The sequence below is a fragment of the Pogona vitticeps genome, chromosome 1 (assembly GCF_051106095.1).
Source record: "Pogona vitticeps strain Pit_001003342236 chromosome 1, PviZW2.1, whole genome shotgun sequence".
NCBI classification, from domain to species: domain Eukaryota; kingdom Metazoa; phylum Chordata; class Lepidosauria; order Squamata; family Agamidae; genus Pogona; species Pogona vitticeps.
The window spans coordinates 234694044-234706627 of record NC_135783.1 but is presented as its reverse complement, the minus strand read 5'-3'; the positions used below and the strand labels follow the sequence as shown (position 1 = coordinate 234706627).

The 12584-nt window shown below is 42.8% G+C and overlaps 1 protein-coding gene across 2 annotated transcripts in view; it reads left to right on the top strand.

Moving 5' to 3' along the window:
• The window catches only part of GLI2 (GLI family zinc finger 2), a 284491-nt gene that overhangs the window by 228250 nt on the left and 43657 nt on the right, over positions 1–12584 (top strand). For both annotated transcript variants that reach the window (XM_072985243.2, XM_078377808.1), the window contains 2 exons: positions 4314–4516; positions 9133–9324. In XM_072985243.2, the coding sequence (XP_072841344.2) occupies positions 4314–4516; positions 9133–9324 (395 nt within the window). The remainder of the gene's footprint in view (positions 1–4313; positions 4517–9132; positions 9325–12584) is intronic.

Sequence of the window (12584 nt, the reverse complement as noted above, 5' to 3'; positions counted from 1 at the left end):
GCGTCTGCGGTTTAGCCCGCAGCGCCACCACGTCCCTGGTCTCTGGATTTAGAACCTCCAAAATTCAGCACTTTGGGGGGGGGGACACACACCCCATTTAAGGCCCTGTGTAGGCTTCCTCACTTCGTTCTGGATGGGACTGGAAATGGACAACTACTCCCACTTCGCTATATTTCCTGAATAAATTACAAATCCAAAGGACATCCCTACTGTAGGAAATCCCTCTTTTTAAAAAATCAACATTCTGCAAAATAGGACAATAATCCCTCTTTACCCACGCCATTACAGTGTGGGTAGCTGAAACCTTGATCCCACCGCCTTACACTCTAATTTTTGGGCGATGTAGAGATTGTCTGTTTCGTGAGACTTAACTTCTCCAACATAATGAAAATAAAAAGCAAGCACTGGGTATTGTTAATGGGCTTTAGATGTTGGCCTCCTGGTTTGATCAGAACAGACTCAAAAGGGCCATAAACCAAGCAATACACGGTTTCAAGCCTGCATCAAAGGCATTCACAATCCTGTTGGGAGAGAACTGAGTATTGATGAAAGAGGGAGCTTATTGTGTATGTAAGAGAATTTCTTTCGAGACTTATGCATTAAGGCAGGCTCCATGGGTCAGGGTAGTCTGGGACTGCTTTCAATTTGCATCCCACTCTCCACCTTCCTCTATGCAGTCACATACTTGAATTTGGCCTTCATCAGCATTAAAATGTCAGATGTTTTCTTAATGACATCACGTTTTTAAAAATCCTGCTTCATTTTTTCCAGATGGGGCCAAAGATTATTTGGAGTGTTCTCAAGCCGAATCTGGAACAGAGGTTTTGATTCCTTTCTTTCTCTCGCCTCAGCCCCCCCCCCTTTCTAACAATACAAAATAAATTGGTAGATTTTTGCACCCATGCCTTATTATCTGCACCCTGTCCCAAAACAGGAAGATTGTGCTTTCTCACTGAGCCCTGCCTGGGGACGTGAATGATATCATAGTTGAAATGGTGGAGATACTAAGAACTGTGTGCCCTACTGGCATGTATGCAAGTTCCATGCTATTAAACAGAGCAGTCGGAATGCTGGCTATGTGGTAGGTGGCTTGGGTGACTCTCTCACGTTTGGGGGGGTCACCTTGGCCGCGAAGAGTGGGGTCCGCAGCCTGGGCATACATTTGGACCCGATGCTCACCATGGAAACGCAGGTGGCATCAGTAGTCCACACCGCCTTTTTCCATTTTTGGCGGATTGCCCGGCTGCGACCCTACCTCGACACGGGGGCGCTCACTACCTTGGTGCATGTGCTCGTAATCTCAAGATTAGACCACTGTAATGTGCTCTACGTGGGGCTGCCTTTGAGACTGATGCGGAAACTTCAGGTGGTGCAGAATGCAGCGGCCAGACTCCTCACCGGAGCGAGGAAATACCAACACATTTCTCCTACGCTGGCCGCATTGCATTGCCTGCCCATCTGTTTCCGCGTCAACTTCAAAGTTTTAATACTTACTTACAAGGCCCTAAACGGTTTAGGACCTCGATATTTGGCAGAACGCCTGCTTCCACCAAGGTCTACCCGGATCACCTGCGCGAGTCAGGAGGTGAGGCTGAGGAGTCTGACGCCGAGAGAGGCCCGGAAGGAGAAGACACGAAAACAGGTCTTCTCGGTGGTGGCTCCTCGCGTCTAGAACAACCTCCCTCCGGAGATTCACGCGGCCCCTACGCTGGGCATCTTTAAAACCCAATTAAAAATATGGTTGTTCATTCAGGCCTTCCCTCCAGCCAATTCTTGATTTTTTTCCTTACTTTTCCTTATTCTTTATTTTGTTGTAGTTGTTGTTTCATTATTATGTATTTGTTTGTGTTTTTATTGTCTGATTTTATATTGGAAGCTGCCTAGAGTGGTCCGGTGGTCCAGATAGGCGGGGTATAAATCAAATAAATAAAAATAAATAATAAAATAAATATGTTTTCTGTGTAATCTTAATTGCAAAAATGATGTAGCTGTGTAAGTGGAGGTTGGAAAGGTCTAGGAAATTATATGCCTGCTTTCCACAAGTGTTGTTTTTGAATTACCTGCTTGCTTCCCATTACATCTGGTGCAAGAATGAGGGATGTTTGGCCCTCCGGACTTGAACTTAGAGAACTAGCTGGGGGATTCTGGGTGTGGTAGTCCAAAAAGTACCTTATCCGATTACTGTTCCAGATACTATATTGCTCCCAGCATCTCTCAACATTCCCCAAGCAGGCTAAGGCTAACTGGAGAGAGAGTCTAGTTACAAAGTCATCTTCCATGATGGACAGAGTTCCTACTCCGATCCTCTGAAGATGCCGGCCACAGAGACTGGTGAAATGTCAGGAAGAACAACCTTCAGAATACGGCCAAAGAGCCCAAAAAACCCACAACAACCATCAGATCCCGGCCGTGAAAGCCTTCACAAATACATTTTCTTGCCATATCTTGTGCAGTCAGTTCCATAACTGACTGAGGGCATGTTGTTGTTGGAAAGAAAGGACAAGGTTGCCTCTCACTATTGCATATATAGATGCAATCAGAAGAGGCAGTTTTAATTTGCTTCAGCCTTGGTGAAGGAACAGGACCCTTCATTGCACCTAAGAGCAGCAGGGTAGTTGCAAGAGAATAGGTATCGTTCAGAATGGTAATATGCCAACTGTGGCATTCTTCCCACACAGAAGAATGGCAAGGCAGCTTTTCCTGCTCCCAGACTCTGTTGCTTGGGACTAGTGCCTTACTCTGCCTCAGGCAGATTAAAAACATTTTTAAATTGATTTTTTAAAATTCAAATCATGGATTAGATCACGATTAAAATCCATTTGTTTGTTTTTTAGATTATTGATTTTTATCCACCCTGCTCTGTCTAAAGGAAGGGCAGGTCCTTGTAAATTCTGTGCTAATTATGTGTTGAGAAGAATAAATACTGCCCAAAATATATAACATGTGGCTGTCCCAATGGCAGAATCTTATATTGTTGGACTGGTTTTGGAAGTCATACAACGGAGTGCTTCGGCTTTCACTTTTCATATGGTTTCTACTGCATATAGAGCATTTGGAGGGAGTATAGAGAATTTCAAGAGACAGGCCACAAACCTGCATCTAGTTTAATTGCTAGTTTAATCAGCCAAAAGTTTATTTGATTAATCATTGAGTAGCAACGGTAATTGATGAGAGTTGAACTTTAGTCGGTGGGTCTGGTAAAAGATATGTGTAATTATTTTGAGACCGTTATCAGTTAACTGATTCATTCCTTCTTACGGGGTATGAATACTAAAAATAACATTTCCTGTAAAAAAAAATACATAACAGTATACTGCCTTTAAAAGGCCAAAAGGGTAGAACATTGTTTGAATGTTTTTATCTCTTTATCAAGCAAGATTTTATTAAAAGGAGGAGTGGGTGTTGGAGGGAGGAAGTCTTGACTTGATGCTAAAGTCACAGTTTCTGCATAATGTCCTGAGATGGAATGAGGGGGGAAGGCCCTGTAGACATTCAGATTAGGCTGCAGCAGATGATGTGATGACTTTAACTTTTAACTAGACTAACCTCTGGGGACATTGCAAGAAGAACTTGATCCTCCATTGTTGAAACTATGAAATCAAGTTATCAACTCAAAACGTTTTGGCTAAAAAAATATAAAGCTGTGGTAAATCTCATGCTTTTTTCTGTGCTAGCTCATGCAGATTTATTGTATCTAAGATGCAATCCTACACACAGTTACCTAAGGTAAAGCTCTACTCAACTCAGTTGAGGATGTATTTCTGAGTAGGCATGTCTTGAATTGCTACTTCCATAACTACTCCAAACAGTTTAGAACATTCTCATTTCAGGAGCTAAGCGTGGTAAGACCTGAGGCCATGCCTCAGTGGGAGAGACCATGAGGAAATACCACGGATCTCCAAGGCTGGACTAGGAGCAAATCCTATCTGAAACCCTAGAGAGGCACTGCCAACCGGAGTGCTAACTCAGGGATTATTTTAGATAAAGAAGTACTGGGCCAGATGGACTAGTCATCTGACAGTGTGACAGTTAATGAAATTTCTAATTAATCAATTAAAAGATAGACTGTTAATCAGCTTCAGCTCTCTAATTTGATAGCTATGGGCCTCCATTTTCCTCCACCACAGAAACTGCTCCTGCCACCAAAAGAAGATTCCAACGATTGCTAGATTTCAGAATTGTTGACCTAGTATTATGTTCAGACTGAAGTTAAAAAAAAATGTCTTTCACAGCGTATTAGTACACCACAAAATACATTAAAGAGGCTGTGCAAATTTCACATTGATGGAAAAATCTCTCTGACTCCTTTGCAGATCTTCTACTCTGAGCGGTAGCCCTGTTATCTCTGATATCTCTCTCATCCGTCTTTCCCCACATCCTGCGGGGCCTGCAGAGTCGCCTTTCAGCCACCCTCACCCATACATGAACTCCCACATGGAACACTACCTCCGGTCCATGCACAGCAGCCCCACCCTCTCTATGATCTCGGCTGCAAGAGGCCTCAGCCCAGCTGATGGTAAGTGGGGGACATGACTAAGCAGTTAACTTTGTTGATACGCCATATTTGAGGCTGGAAGAGTTACTTCTTTAGAATGCCAATTCCCAGCATGGTCATTGGCTATGCTGACTGAGATATTCCGGTAGATGTCATCCAAAGAGGTAATTCTTCTCTCTGTACTGTATATGAGTATAATAATAGTTCTCAGATAATCTTAGTAAAAGTAGGAAGGGCAATATCTGTTGGGCAAATTCTTCTCAATTATATTGGTACTAGTAGCCATTTTAAAGGAAGAGCTTACATTATTGGGTTGTTTCTGTTGATGAAGAAATAGGATTCTAATGAGTTTATCAGCAGTTTCCTGTAATTGATTCCAGATGCTCTTGTTTATTGTTCAGTGTAAGTGGCCCACTAATTCACACAAATATATTTACAGGTGGAAATGTGTATAGCTTGTATCTCTAAAACGGATCTTCTGAGTGGTTCAAATATATATTTATTATTTACATATTTAATATATTATATCCCAGCTTTCTCCTTAAAAAGGACCTGAGGTGCTGTGCATCATTAAAAGACAATATTTAAAAGCTAGAAACAGTATGTATGACAATATTTTTAAAAAGAATCAAACAAATGCCACACTAAAAATGTTAAACAAAATCAATAACAAAAACACATTAAACGCAAATGGAGTACATTGCCCCATTTAAAAAAAAACACTTTAGACAGCAAAAACCTGTTTGAAGAGAAAGGTCTTCATCAGCTTGTGGAAGGACAACAAAGATGGGGTCAGCCTAGCCACCTGTGGGAGGGAGTTCCAGAGTCTGGGTACAACAACAGAGAAAGCCCTCTCAGGTTTCTGCACCAAACACAACTGTGAAAGTGAAGATGATGTGACCACGAGAAAGGCATCTCCTGATTTTCTTAGCACTTGGGCAGGCTCATAAATGGAGCCATGGTCCTTGAGATTACTTGGACCCGTGTTGTTAGGGCTTTATAGGTTAAAACCCACAGCCAGTGGAGGTGCTGTAACAGAGGGGTTATGTGATCTCTGTAAGTTGTAACCGGTCCCAATTAACAATCAGACTGCAGCATTTTGGACCCGCTGAAGTTTCTTAGCAATTTCCAAAGGCAGCCCCATGCAGAGTGTGTTACAGTAAGTCAGCTGAGGTACAATGAAGACATGTGTCATTGTAGCCAGATCAGAACTTCCCGAAGAATGGGCACAGCTGGAACAATAGTTTTAATTGTGCAAATGCACTCAGGGCCACCACTGAAACCTAAGCATCACTATTGAACTCTTCCGTGTTCACTCATCTTTCTGAAAGTATTTCAGGTGTAGTGATAGCAACATATGAACAGTCCTGCTGGATTCAGTGAAAGCTCTATTAGTCCGGTTTTCCTGACTAAATAGCCCAGAATCTGGTCCAGCCATGTGCCTATGAAAAGCTCACAAGCAAGGCAAGAGCAAAACAGCACACTTCTCATATTTTCCAGGAACTAGTGTTCAGGTTCATATTGTGTCTGACACGGGGAGAAATACATTGTGCTCATGACTATGTTATTGTTATTTTCCCCACTTTGCCCAAAAGGCTTGTATTGTTTCCAACAGTGGCAAAGACATAGACTTTCTCTGCTTCTTCTACCCCACTTCAGTTCATTCTGGGGGACAGAGTGAAGTACTGTGTCGCTTCTCCAGCTGTAAGCTTTCAGTTCGGCTGCCAATTACATTGCAAGCTAGCTTTCAGTGTGCACACACAAACACAGAGAAGGAAAAACTCTACTGGGGGAGTGAATTACTACATTAACCCTGTGCCATGAGTTCAGTGGTTAAACTGCAGTACTGCAGCGAAGACTCTGCTCACAACCTGAGTTCACTCCTGAGCTTAGGTGGTAAGTTGACACAACCCTCCATCCTTCCAAGGTCAGTAAATTGAGTACCCAGCTTGCTGGGGGGGCAATGTATAGCCTACATAATTAAATTGTAAACCACCCAGAGAGAACCTTTAGCACAATGGGGCACTATATAAGCAGCATACTGTGCTTTGCTTTGCTCTCCTTGAAAGGTTTCCTTAAGATTTCCTAGAAAGTGGCAGATTTTTGAAAAAAATGGCTTTTGAAAATGGTTTAGACATAAATCCTGGCAACTCCTCAGCTAACTGGGAAAAAATGAGTGTAGAGGTTTGTTACATCTGGAAGTTGATGGTAGAGATGGGCATGAACCTCCAGCTCAGTGATTCATGCCACTTCAGCCTTCATCCTTGCTTCCTCCAATGGGCACCCATTCAGAGGCAGCACCCTGGCTTCCCTGTCCTGCCTCCTCCAGGTGCTGCCTCTGTTTGTCCAAAGAACAAACTGGCACGATCCTCTGAACCAGTGGTTCATGCCCATCTCTAGTTGATGGCCATCACCATGCACAATGTTATGCACGTTTCTCATGACTCCCTTTCATCTTCTGCCCACCCCACAAGTTTCAGAGCCCCAAATGTTGTAACTTTCTTTCATTGGCAGCTGCTTCTGCCCCTTGATTATTTTGGTTGCCTTTTTCCGCATGTTCTGCTTTTAAAAACATTCTCCAGCTCCACAACGTAACATCTGAAGTGTGGTGACCAGAATTACACACAATATTCCAAGTGCCATTTCACCTGAGATTTGTATGAGGCATTATGATATCAGCAGTTTTGAATCCTTTTCTAATAGTTCCTTCCTGGGATTTGCTTATTCGGATTTTTCTTTTTTATATATCCATCCCAACTCTTGAGCTATAACAACTTTTCACAAAGTCTTTATATTTAGCTAGCTACCTATTTTTTAATTATTTTGAAAACATAGTGATCGACAGCTATTCCCATCCTGTCAGATTAATTAAGATGAAGAAGAAGACAAAGAACATAAGATGGAACAGGGGTTAGAAAATTAAAAATAATAGTGGGGTCTAATGCTGGTCATTGTCAGCATCGCTGGTGTTGGGCTAGATGGGCCAGTGGCTGATTCAGTATAAGGCAGCCTCTCATGTCCCTAAGCGTAGGCTGAGGGGAGGAAATGAATGGAGTGGGCCTTCTCTGTTGCTGCTTCCATGGAAATCCCCCCCCCCCCAGGAAGCCAAGCTGAGCCCCATCTTTGCCATCCTTCCACAAACAAGTCAGCGTCTTCCTTTTCTGCCAGGCTTTTGGTCAACTATTAAATGCCGAAGAGAGTTTTCTCCCCCTCCCCTAATGCAAAAACATGAAGCTGTTCTGTCTTCGTTGTTTTTCAATAAGTTTTGGAACTTTTTTTAATCTGCTAGTTTTAATATTATATCGGTTAAATTGTTTTTTAATACTGTAGTAATTTATAGTTTTTAAGCTTTTAATACAGATTGTTTTAGTATTGTAACTTGTAAGCTGCCTGGGGTCCTCTTGAGGAGAAAGGTGGAGTATAAATCATTTAAATAAATAAATGTCTTCATGTTAATGATAAATACGAATGCACTTTGCGAAAAATTTGTCAGTAGCAAAATGGAACTGAGTAAGTAACAAGCTCCCTTTCCACCGGTGACTTTGTACAATTATTCAGTTATATGACCCAAAGGAAAGAGACAATATAGTTTCTGATCCTAAGCACTGTGCCTGGGATGTAGCCAAAAAGTTTAATTTTGTCAAATGGGAATGGGATGGGAACTCCATTCAGCCAGGCGGACTTAACACATCTCATAAATCCTAGTTTTTTCTGTTGATGCTGGTTTTGGTTTTGCTGATCCTGGAGGCTTCTCCTCCTAGCAAGTATTAAGATTCCAAAAAATTCTACTCTAAGCAAAGTACAGATGCGTGCTATTGCTCTTGTAGACTTTCTCCCTCCCTACTCCTGAGCCCTCTTTCCTGCCTGTGAAAATATATATATATTATTATTGGACATTAGAAAGGAACCTTTGTGTTGCCTTTCAGTTTCCTTTCTTTTCCTCCCCACCCCACCCCCCCGCAAGCCACAGTAAATAAGTTAATGGGGAGCAGGCAAAGAGGCAAGTTGCAAAATTCACAAATGGGCAGAAGTGAGGCTAATTGGTTCTGGCATAGCAAATGGTTTTCTACTGCCAGGCACTAAACATATTCTCTCACAGATTCTCTCTCTCTCCCTCCCTCCCTCCCTCCCTCTCTCCATATTAGACCTCTTCTTTAATTTCTGCTGCTGCATGTTAACTGGGATATATTTGTTTTTTTCTTTCTTTCATTATAGACTGGGATGTTCATTCTGACAGCATTATTGCACCTAAGTTCCTCACCTCCTCCACTTCTCTCCCTTCTACATGCTCTCTCTCTCTCTCTCTCTCTCTCTCTCACTCTCTCTCTCTCATATTTTTTTCTCTGGTGAGCCCTGTCTTCGTGGAGAGGGATTATTAGAAGGGGGTGGAAATGAGAGATTGTTTATATATTGCGGAAATGGAGGAATGTGGAGGGCCCCAGCCTGGTGTCTTTTGTCCACAGACAGCACACGTCTCAAACACACGTCAGAGATGTAATGTACAAGATCTGGGCAGGGGGAAAAGGTTGATTCCAGCATCCCTGCTGAAGTCTGGCTCTTTGAGGGAATGTTTTATCTTTGTTGTTTCTTCTCCTCTGCTCCCCTCCCCACTCCACTTGCATGTGTCGCCTGTGCAGTCGCTCACGAGCATCTGAAAGAGAGAGGTCTCTTTGGCCTGCCCCCTCCTCCTCCAGGAGCCAACCCTGCGGATTACTATCACCAGATGACACTCATGGCCAGCCACCCCAATCCGTACGGGGACCTCCTCATGCAGAGTGGGGGAGCAGCCAGTGCAACACACCTTCACGATTACCTCAGCCCTGTAGATGGTAAGTAAGGCAGGTGGTGTCTTCCTTCACGGTGCATAGAGTTTGAAGACATTCTAGCTTTATTGACTGTTTCGTGGTTGGGTGGCCGGCATGGTGTTCCTTGTGTCTACAGCAATCACACCAGTATCTGACATTAGCAGCAGAATTCACAATAATCTTCTGTGTGTGTCTGTTTGTCTGTGTCTGCGCATATGTTTCTCAAAATGCAGCATAATACAAGGCATCAACTTATCGGACCAGACTTTCGCAGTCATTGAGTACAAGCTTAAGTCTTCCTTTTTTTGACAAGATGCAAGCAGTAAGACCAGAAAGCCATGGGACAAACCCTTTTCCGCCCTCTGTGAAAGCATAGAATTTGTATTAGAAAAACTGAACTACAGTACTATTGGTTGCAGACACCCTTCACTAGACTGGAAGAAGAAGAAGCTGCTTTACAGTATGAAACAAACATGGGACAAGGATTCTCAAGATGTGGAAGAACAAACAGTTTTATTCCAATGTTTTGTTTGCTCTGCCTGTTTAGGTGGTACACAGTAGGGCTTGAAGTAGCAGCCAACTCCTTCACCTCAAAAAGGGTTAAGCAGATGAAGATTTAATTCAGCAGATGTAGCCTAGTTTTTGTGGCAAGTATTTCTTCCAGTCATTGAGAGCACTGGATTTTTGCTCATTTCTTGACATGTGAGCAGAGTTCTGCCTACTTCTCATCTGAGCCCAGCTAATTTCAGTGAGAGAGATGTAAGCATGGGGCTTAACTTTTCCATTGAAACAAATGGGACTTGAAATGTTTCACTTTAGCTTGATCGTGTGTACTTTGCATGGCCGTTCATGGAAGCTGTAAAGGTGGCTACCACTGGGAGATGAGAGAGCAGAAAGAACTAATTGTCAAGGGCTGAAATAGTACAGAAACCTGAGCAGCCTGAGGTGTTAACTTATGACCGTATTTGGGCTAAGTAGAGGAGAGTTTACCAGCCAGTCAGAGGGGGGGGAGGGAATACCACAGCACTCTTTAGATGTATGTGTCAGGTCATTTGCGGTACCATGGCCATGTGGTAAATTTAATAAGTCCCTTTGGAAAATTGCCTTGGTTGCATGAGGCTTTCTGAAGAATCACCAGTTTACAGGGACAGATTTTAGCAGAGCCGTATTACTCTGTTGTAGCAAGAAACGAAGAATCTGGTGTAACTTAAAGTCTACTTGATTTGTGCTGACTTGGGCTTGGGTATTCACTGACTTAATTCCATGAAATGGAAGGGAAAAGTAGTGATACAGCCTGGTGTGTGCAAGTGGTTTTGTTGTTGTTTGCTGCCGACAGGTCTCCTCCGACTTATGGCAACCCTATGACGGAGGGATTTCCAAAATCCTCTGTCCTCAACAGCCCTGCCCAGCTCTGCAAACTCAAGCTGTAGTTCTTTGTGGGGTCAATCCATCTCATGTTTGATATTCCTCTTTTCCTGTTGCTTCCAACTTTTCCTAGCATTAATGTCTTTTCCAGAGAGTCTTACCTTCTCATGATGTGCCCAATATAGAACAGCCTCAGTTTCAATATTTTTGCCTCCAGAGATAGTTCAGGCTTGATAAGTGGTTTCATGGAGGAGAAAAGCACATAAACTTGTTTTCAGTTTGTCAGATATTGAACAATCAATTATGTTTTTGTCTATCTTTCCTCTACCCATGACAAACTCTTCTTGACTGCTGCCATTCAGACCATGATAAAACTAGTTAGTCTTCAACATGTCATAGAGCTCTTCTCAGCAGGCAGCTCTGGAGTAATATTTCTACTCCTGCACAGCTGCACTGATGTTAATTTCACCCAGGAGGACAGAAATTTGGCAACCTCCAAAGAATGAGATCAGCGTTTAAATTTGGTCCTCTGAGAAAACCATTCTGTAGCCTTTCATAGATTCTTAGTAGCTGTGCAACTGCTAAGACTGAAGGATTTAAAAACTTACTTTTATACTAAAACTTGCTTTTATGCTCTTATGTTACTCTGGATTTTCACTTTCTGTAACTGTTACGTTCCTCTAGCTTTCAATGTACCACACAAACACACAAAAGCTCAGTAACTGCTTGCGATTACATGGTACATTCACATTATATGACAGACTGGGTCATTTTCCAATACAACCACTGATACAGAAGGCTGCCTAGCCAACCTCTGGACAAAGGAAATTATAATTGGTCACTGCAAGCAGTGAAACATCTGGCCTAGTCAGCTGAACTCCAGAAGTCAGGGCCAGCTCTATTGCTAAGTAGAATGGGTTGGTCATGGCTTGGCGGACCAGTGCACTCTCTAAGTGAGCCTGCTTCTTTCGAGTGTGGTGGAGGATGCTGTCCTATTGCCTATGTTGAAGAAAGCTTCAACAGCCAACACAGATGAAGTGAGATCTACCTAGAATGTCTGCCTTTGTTCTTTCTTTGAGGAAACACCTCTCTGCTTACCATGGTGATGTGTATTCTTGAAGATGGGGGGCCATGCTTTTCTAACTTTTCAGATCCCAGCAAGCCTATAGCCTACACGAGGGGAAACTTAATACATGACCTGAGGAATTCATTTTATTGTCTGCATAATCCTCTCCTCCGTTACGTCTCAAGACCCCCATGCAAACTAAAAGGAATCAAGATGAAGCTTCTTCTCTCCTCCCCAGCCCCATTTACATGCCTTTGTGCCATTTTGATTGATCTAATGAAGATATCATTCCAGTATGGATTTTGGCATTTCTTTTCCTGAGGAAGCAAAATGTCCCAGGAGTTATAGTTCAACATATTTGGAGAGCACAAGGTAGGGGATGGGTGTTCTTATTGGATGCATGTAAAAACAGATAAAATAAGCCCAGCTAGCTTCCATTTGAGAGATCCAGGAGGACTGCTGTTGGACCTGACACACTGTGCCATATTTTAAGGGAGGAACACTGAAGCAACAAAGAATCAAAATGTTGATGGTGTGCATACATGTTTCCCAATGAACTGGGATAAATTTGCATATGTATACATATGCGTGCGCACACGCACGCACGCGCGCGCACACACACACACACACACACACACACACACACACACACACACACACACACACATGCTGTATGCCAACCTCTTGCCATACATGCCAGACCCAATGTCATTTTGGTCTTGGAAGTGTCTTATCTCTGCAATGAAAACATGTGAAGTCTCTAACCAGAATAAATTAGCTGAACTGGAATAATTCAGGATTGCAGGAGTAAAGCTGGAGTAATAGACTTTAAAGGAACAACAAAGTGGTATTT